Here is an 8,992-nt window from a genome sequence, read left to right on the forward strand (position 1 = left end):
TATGAAAATCAGGTAACAGGACTATAACTTAAAATTAACTTTTCAACCTTAAAATCGGAACCCATAAAATTGGCAGCCGTAATCCCTCTGGCGGTGAAAAGGTACACTTCAAAAGTACGGTTGTTTTTGTACGCACATTAGGTCATTATTATCAGCACAGAAGTGTAACTCAAAATTAAATACTTTTAAGCCTGAACATGGGTACCCAAAATTCACCCAGCCACCCCCTCCCCCCACCACACACACAGACACAAGAAAGCTGGCTGTGCGATTGAACTGATATTTTCTTCAAGAGATCACACAGAAGTTGGGAAGTTGTTTGATGAATGAACAAGGAGTCTGCATTCCCACTGCGCATGTTTTGTTTATGTTTCTAAACTGACCAGAAAAGAACATGCAATGTCAAATTACGGCTAGAAAAAGTCACGCCACAAATCCGTGATTTTTTCGCACGCAAAAACTGAAAGGGGGAGGCTATCGCTAATCAACATCGACCGTATCGCAACCACTCGGCACCCACGCGTTTACACACGTGGACTGAGGTGCATGCTGGTCTAGCTAGCAATCAAATTTAATCGCTGGCTTGTTGTTTTCCACAAGACTGATTGTTAACTGCCGCTGGAAACAAGACACTGTCAGTGCAGGATTTGACATCAAGCGGTTGACTTGTAGATTATAACTCCTCTGCAGCACGCCGGGGTTGTGTGTGTTGGGTTTTTGTTGTTTGCTTCGTGAGAACTTTGAAATAATTTCCAAGATGCTCTCGACGAATACCAACCGCGTTGCGCCGTCGGATAACAACCGGCTCCACTTGAGTGAGAGGAATCCCTCACAGCAACCCTTCGATACAATCAGCCGGACCTCAATAACCACACCCGGTGGGGAGAGGCAAAAGATGAAAACGGCTTTAGAGAAGGCTACAAACTCCAATAGTAACAGGCGTGATATGGTAAAGATGTTGGCTGTTATAATTATCCCCCTCTTGGCACTGACGGTCATGTCGACCCTATCGCTGATAAACACCATCTCCAAACTACAAGACTCCGAGAAAACGCTCGATGCGATCTACACGAGTGTTCAGACAGGTGAGGTCATCCAGGCCCTACAGGTCGAGAGGGGCCTGACGGCAACCTACGTGAGTTTTAACGGGACCGATGTTAGCTTGGTGAGAAAACTGACGGAGAGCAGATTGACGACGAACATAAAAATCGACAATTTAGAAACATACAGACCGTTAAACGTCTCCGGCGTATACTACAGGACCAAGAAGGACCTCATCGATTTCATAGAGGAGTTCAGGAATACTGTTGATGACAAGAGAGGTAGCTTAAACACCGCACAAACCATTAGATTTTATACGGAGATTAACCAAGAGTTTCTAAAGCAAGCTTTGACGCAGAGCACCAACCTTAAAGAAGGAACAATATGGCCCCGGATCGTCTCTAAAGACGGTCTGCTACAGCTCTCTGATCTGTACGGGATTCAGCGTGCACTGGGCAGCAGTTTCTTCGCTGGATGCTCCTTAGATGATGACAACATGGAGTGGTTCCGGAACATAGTAACAAGCAGCGACTCTTATAAAGTGACAACATTTTCATACTCCCAGTTCGCTGCGGTCGAATTCGCGGTAGAGGAACGGAACTCCTACCCATCCGGTATCCACATTGCAGAAATGAGCGATGAAATCAAAGACGGAGCTGATCCTTGTGTGACTCACGGGAAAGCAGTAGCCTCAAAAATGTCCCAATACTGGTTCGACAACATGACCAGCTATATTAAGATCATCTCCGACGTTCACGATAAGGAAGTCTCCTTCATCCGTAACACTATCGACGCGATTATTTCCTTCGCACTCCGGGATGTGATCCTCAACATCACCGTGCTGGTGCTGACCGTCTCCGTCTCGCTGTCTCTGGGTATCTTCCAGCTCGTCCAAGCCAAGCGTCTCATCGGGACGATCGGTAAGTACGCCAGGGGGCTTAACCAGAAGACAAAGGAGCTGGCCGACGAGAAACGCACCACGGAGAAAATTCTCTATCAGATGATGCCCCGCAGCGTGGCCGAGCAGCTCAAACAGAAGAAGTCTTTCATCGCGGAGGAGTTCGATGAGGTGACTATTTATTTCAGCGATATCGTGGAGTTCACCACTCTGGCTGCACAGAGCACACCGATGCAAGTCGTGGAGTTACTCAATGACCTATACAGGTAGGATTAGGCATATTATTTGCACTGACTGCTTGTTTAAAAACGTCAATTGTTATCAAAATGAATTTAAAAAAAAATTAGCCTGAATGAATAAATCAATGAACAAATTAATAATAAGACAAGGCAATGACACGTTCATAAACTACAGTCAAGTCGTCATAACGTTAAAGGCAGTGGACACTATTACTCAAAATAATTATTACCATAAAACCTTTCTTGGTGACGAGTAATGGGGAGAGGTTGATGGTATAAAACATTGTGACAAACGGCTCCCTCTGAAGTGACATAGTTGTCGAGAAAGAAGTAATTTTCCACGAATTTGAGTTCGAGACCTCACATCTTGAGGTCTCGAAATCAACCATTTAAACGCACACAACTTCGTTTGACAAGGGTGCTTTTTTCTTTCATTATTATCTCGCAAGTTCGATGACAGATTGAGCAGGTTTGTTATTGTATGCATATGTTTAGATACACCAACTTTGAAGGCTAGTCTTCGACAGTTACCAATAGTGTCCACTGCATTTAAGTTGTTTTTTTTTTTTTTTACAAAACATCGAACATTTCTTTTTTTTTTCTCTCACTATAACTATATAATAGCTCAGACACTTAAAAGCCCGAATTTTGTTTACTTTAGAGTTCTAAATGTTTTCCTAAGTACAAAATTTACTTGGTAACGAGCAATGGAGAGCTGTTGATAGTACAACATATTTTGCGCAAAACGGCTCCCTCTAAAGTAATTTTTGAGAAAGAAGTAATTCTCACTCAAATATTTGAACCGAATTCGAGTCCTCAGCTGAGGTCTCCAATTCAAGCTATCTGAAAGTTCACACAACTTGTGCGACAAGAGTATGTTTTCTTCCACTTTTTTCTCGCAACTTCGACGACCAATGACCTCAAATTTTCACAATTGTTATTTCATGCATTCGTTGAGATACACCGAGTGAGAAGACTGGTCTTTTGCAACTAGCAGAGGTGTCCAGTGCCTTTAAATACCGTAAAAGTAAGCTCGGAACCAGAATCATCATGATTAACTTTACGCTGGTACCCTGGACCCTTCTGGTATTTGTCATAGACCAGTCTTCTTACTTGGTGTATCTCACCGTATGCATAAAAAAAAACCTGTACAAAATTGAACTCAATTGGTCGACGAAGTTGCGAGATAACAATGAAAGGAAAAACACCCTTGTCACACGAAGTTGTGTGCTTTCAGATACTTGATTTCGAGACCTCGAGTTCTAAATCTGAGGTCTCGAAATCAAATCCGTGTAAAATTAATTGTTTCTTTTCGAAAACTACGTCACTTCAGATGCAGCCGTTTCTCACAATGTTTTCTACCATCAAACTCTCCCAATTACTCGTCACCAAGTAAGGTTGTATACTAATAATTATTTTGACTAATTACCAATAGTGTTCACTGCCTTTAAGACCAACGTCCACACACACAGAGAAGTTGCTCTGTAAAACAGAACATCCAAACCGCCTCGCAAAGTTCACCGATAAATTGTTGTAACCGTTGCGCTACATTAGCTTTCAATTGGGACGAGGAAATTGCCATTGCCGCTGGTCAGATCACAGGGAAACCTTCATACATATATTCATTGAAAACAACAAACACGTCAGCGCTGTTTTGAATCGGTGTAAAGGAATAAGCCTAAACTAACAAAGGCAATACATGGATTATGTATTAAACATACTTAAACAAAAATCCAATACAAAAACACGTCCCTTTATGTGGGAGGGGGGGGGGGTACACTTCGTATATTATGGAAATTACGGTACAGACTTGAAACTAAGGGACCAGTATCTCGCCAGTAATTGTCTTACTGTAGGGACAATGTACACCGCTAATTGAGTTGAGGAAAACACTGTGACATCTTACCGTGATAGCGATAGAAGATTATGCCATTTTTTTAATTTTTATTGCCGTTCCGGTTTCTTCTATTTAAAAAAAACATGCAAGATTGTTCTATTTGCAAAGCAATGTTTTTTTATTTTCACGGTGCTCTTCTGGGAATTGGTTCCAATAATATCAATGCCCCTAATGCAAAATTACGCTGTAGTTATCTCCTTGCTGCACTTTACTTATTGAGTTATACAAGGTTCACAATATTTTCCAACGCCCACTCTCTCACTCTCTCTGCTCATTGTAGCATCCACATCAGAATAAACCACTGAAAATGCCTTCACCCATAAAGTACACTTCATTATGTTCAGGATGTATACAATGCGCACTTAATACTATATTTTGACCAGGGCCCAATTTCATAGAGCTGCTTAAGCACAACATTTTGCTTAAGCGAAAAAATCTTTGCTTAGTAAAATCAGATGACCGGCCAAGACTCCACTCAATTGTTATGCTAAGTAGACAAGAGCTAAATACCAGTCATAAGCAATGTATGTGGCATGAAATTTGGGCCAGTAACATGTGTAAAATAAGCATGCTATTTTCGTGCTTAAGCAAATTGTTTGCTTAAGCAGCTCTATGAAATTTGACCCAGGGAAGATCAATGGTTCAAATAGATTGACATCGAAAGTCTATACTCCTCGTGGGACACCTTTACATATAATGGTAATAACTGCAATACAATATTTACCATAAAAACCTTACTATCGTTAAAGCACTGCTGTTATATTAAAGACGCTGCACACTATTGGTAAATGTCAAAAACCAGTCTTCTCGCTCAACACATGCATAAAGGAACAAACCTGTGAACATTTGAGCTCAATTGGTCGACGAAGTTGCGAGATAATAATGAAAGAAAAAACACCCTTGTCACACGAAGTTGTGTGCGTTTAGATGGTCGATTTCGAGACCTCAAGTTCTAAATCTGAGGTCTCGAAATCAATTTCGTGAAAATCTACTTCTTTCTCAAAAACTACGGCACTTCAGAGGGAGCCGTTTCTCACAATGTTTTATACCATCAACCTCTCCCCATTACTCGTCACAAGTAAAGGTTTTATGGTAATAATTATTTTGAGTAATTACCAATAGTGTCAACTGCCTTTAATAGCTAGCGTCTAACATTTTGAAAAAACAAAAACGTCTCCGTTCTAAGAAATTTGGCTTAAGAGATTAAACAAAACAAATCTGAGAATATGTTCATGCATGATGAACTAGTCGTTGCTACGAGAGCTCATGCAGTTTATCTACTATTTTAGTATAAGTAAGTCTTTAAGTGCTAAGTGCTATCGTTAAAGGATTTGGGTATTTTTTCAAAATGTCCACAGATTTACATTAAACTTACAGGGTTTGAAGATAATGATAGTTGAAAGCTTCCCTTTAAATATTACTTACTGAGGTGATGTAGTTTTTGAGAAATGGGTAAAACAATGTCATGAAAATACGTTTGTAAATGATTAAAATAATTTTCGTCTCATGAGACGAAAATTATTTTCATGACATTGTTTTACTCATTTCCCCAAAACTACAGCACCTCAGCACGTAATATTTTCAGGGAAGCTTTCTACTACCATTATCTTTAAACTGTAGAAGTTTAGTGTAAATCAGTGGACATTGTGTTTGTTTGTCCTACAAAAGTTGCATAGACCCTTTAGAGAGATTTAAATAATAAAAAAATACATAACACAATATTATGTAGTAGAATTACTGACTGTTCTAGCTGCGCGAGCATTTACTACTCCAGATCTTCGGCAAAACAAATCTAAAAGAGGTTTAACTGTAATAGTTTGAGAGCTTCCGATATGAAATAATAAAAAAATAAAAAAAAAACATTTGAAGAATGTTCGAGTATAACTGATGAAAACTACTCGCAGTTGTAGACGTGTTGACCTTCAGAACAGTGTACATTTCTTTGCACGCTCTTTTTAGATTTTGACATTTCAATAAACAAACCTCTCAACGTTATCAATTTCCGAAGACCAGTTTTTCGTTTTGAGTTCTTAAAGGCACGATTGATTTGCAGTTAAGATCAATTTTAGCTCTGATTCTGAACTCGATCTCAGGCTTAACTAATTTCTCAACCCCACCATCTTACCTCTTTGCTTATTGCAGTACCTTCGACAATTGTATCGACATGTATGATGTGTACAAGGTGGAGACGATAGGTGATGCTTACATGGTGGTGTCGGGTGCCCCTCAGCCCACGGACTGCCACGCATGGGAGATTGCTTGCATGGCTCTCGATCTACTCAAAGAATGTCAGTCGTTCCGTATTCCTCACATAGCGACGGAGAAGTTAAGTCTGCGGGTTGGATTACACACAGGTAATCATTTTGTTTTTATTTAAAAAAAACTCTCCAAAAATGGAGAAGAAAAAAAAGTATATTGATTTTGGTTTTTACCCATACACCGATGTGTGTTAGCACGGTATACTCAGCACTTGTGTCCAGTGTCTTTAACAATTGAAGTTATTCTTTCTGTACATTATCTACTTCAATCTTGTTATCAGATCAGCACAGGCACAATTTGTAATCGTAACAAAATCTATGACTTGACAGAAGATCTCTTTATCAAATAAGTTTTCTCGCAGTTTTTTCCTACAATCGTAAATCATAAAAGAAGTCATATGGCAACGATATCTTCCTATTGAGAATTTGACAGTTTATTATGTTTTGTATGAAGTAATTGCGTTTACTGGCTCGGCATTGGGCTTGACTTCTTTACAATTTAATAAACGAGTCATTACTAAGTAACGTAGCATTACATACAAGGTCATCCTAGATTACAGTATAAGTGAAGAGTTAAGTAGAAATTTGGCAGCGCGGCTATTAATTCCGGGAATATGCATTGTCAGTCAGAGTGCTGATGTTAAATTTTCCGTTAAGGACGAAGTGGCGATCTTATAATTCTACCAAATCCAAGGCAGATCCATTAGTGTCCAGTGTCTTAAAAGTCAAGTTGCGGCTACAACATTATGCCGACCTCTGCTTTGGCATCCTAGCAAAAATTTAGTTTGTTAACTTTCATAAACATATATGGGGTTTCCGGTAACACCATTTGATGTTCTGTATACTTGTCAGGTAGAGTTTGTTCTAAAGAGAACTGTCTTGCTATAATATTCCACAACCGCGGAGTAGATTTTCGGATTTCGGGAGAATTCTCAATTCTGAAAAGAACTGTCTTGGTTCCTAACTATCACCTGGGCGGAAGGAAGCGAATCGGCTGGGACTATACTACTTTAGCTTTAGACGATGTGACCTATGTTTACATTCAAACCGGCCTTTGTTGAAAAAACACTGTATAATTCATGTTTCGCCGGGCAAAAAGACACGTAGTCACGGTAAGATTGCGTAAACTTTCTAGCTGGCTGCCAAAACACAAAGGTTTTGCCCGGCGGTATGCGCGCGAATCATGTTATGGTTTTCGTGTGACGTCAGAGGTCACATCGTCTATAGAGGGACATTTTTAACGTCATTACCGCGGAGTGAGCTCTAAAAGGCAGTGGACACTATTGGTAATTACTAAAATCATTAGTATCATAAAAGCTTACTTGATTACGAGTAATGGGGAGAGGTTGATAGTAAAACACATTGTGAGAAACGGCTCCCTCTAAAGTAATTTAATTGTCTACGAATTTGATTTCGAGACCTCAGATTTAGAATTTGAGGTCTCGAAATCAAGCATCTGAAAGCACACGACTTCGTCTAACAATGGTGGTTTTTTTTATCATTTTTATCACGCAACTTCGACGACCGGTTGGGCTCAAATTTCCACAGTTTTGTTATTTTATGCTTATGCTGAGATACACCAAGTGAGAAGGCTTGTCTTTGACAGTTACCAATAGTGTTTACTGTCTTTAATTGGTCTCAACGTTCCGACTAGCTTATTCAAGAAGATGATTATGACGACACCTCACCATGAAATTTTATTAAAGTGGATGTAATGTGCGATTTACGTTAAAATAATCTTCTCGTCTGATTTTAACACCTAACAGGTCCATGCGTTGCAGGGGTAGTGGGGACTAAGATGCCGAGGTATTGTCTCTTCGGGGACACCGTAAATACCGCCTCCAGAATGGAGTCTTCTGGAAAAGGTAAGTTTATCTCGGCTGACCAACTTAACCCCACTAACCCTTTCCGTTTGTTCTTCGCATTTTCAAATGTTATGATCTTGAAACCATGAATGTTGAAACTTCCAACCAGAGTATTGTCTCGGCAATTCAAAGTTTGCCAAACTCCATCGCTACAAAAGTTAACTTAAGAAGCAACGTACCTTCGCGGAAAGAAACTCGGTTTATCATTAAAGGCAAGTGGCTCCGCCATCTCAGTGTTCATGGATAAATTCTTTGTCAATTGTTCTTCTTTTTTGGTTTCGTTTTCTTTTTGAATTTACACATTAAGCTATTTCAATACATGATTGCGATCGAAAAGAAAAGTACTTTCTAAGGGAAAATTAAGTAAAAAGGGTCGCTTTATTTTCATTTACTTCTTGTCAAAAAACAAAAAACGGGCATGCATTCGAGCAACGGTTGACACCACGTGTTTTACATGAATAATACATTTGAATGACTTTGGAAGAATATTCAAATAAGACCAGAGACATTTTTTGCCTTCGAGCATTATCGTTTAATCCGACAAGCAGCGCCAGCAAAGTACAACGGTAGCGTACATCTACGGAGATTAAAGGAACACATTGCCTTGAATCGGTCGAGTTGGTCTTTGAAAAGCGTTTGTAACCGTTTTTTTTTTTATAAAATGCATACAGTTCGGAAGATGTTTTAAAAGTAGAACACAATGATTCACACAAACATGCCTCGAATATGCACGGTTTTCCTTTTACCTCGTCGACTAACACGGTCGGTCATTAATATGGGAGTCAAAATTTTGA

The 8,992-nt window shown here is 39.6% G+C and overlaps 1 protein-coding gene across 1 annotated transcript; it reads left to right on the forward strand.

Annotated features, from left to right (window-relative positions):
- The first annotated feature begins 757 nt into the window (after window positions 1–757).
- LOC117288928 lies at window positions 758–8,360 on the forward strand. The gene is made up of 4 exons (XM_033769802.1): window positions 758–2,205; window positions 6,218–6,429; window positions 8,100–8,198; window positions 8,308–8,360. Exons 1-4 carry the CDS (start codon window positions 758–760, stop codon window positions 8,358–8,360), a joined length of 1,812 nt encoding a protein of 603 aa, XP_033625693.1.
- Window positions 8,361–8,992: the final 632 nt, after the last annotated feature.

Source organism: Asterias rubens, chromosome 4 (genome assembly GCF_902459465.1).
Source record: "Asterias rubens chromosome 4, eAstRub1.3, whole genome shotgun sequence".
NCBI classification, from domain to species: Eukaryota; Metazoa; Echinodermata; class Asteroidea; order Forcipulatida; family Asteriidae; genus Asterias; species Asterias rubens.

What these genes read in the sequence shown, in the direction of transcription:
- LOC117288928 (XM_033769802.1), top strand. Translation starts at nt 758, where the DNA reads ATGCTCTCGACGAATACCAACCGCGTTGCGCCGTCGGATAACAACCGG. An exon ending in GCGGGTTGGATTACACACAG is followed by an intron (nt 6,430 to 8,099) that starts GTAATCATTTTG and finishes AACACCTAACAG; the next exon opens with GTCCATGCGTTGCAGGGGTA. An exon ending in AATGGAGTCTTCTGGAAAAG is followed by an intron (nt 8,199 to 8,307) that starts GTAAGTTTATCT and finishes ACTTCCAACCAG; the next exon opens with AGTATTGTCTCGGCAATTCA.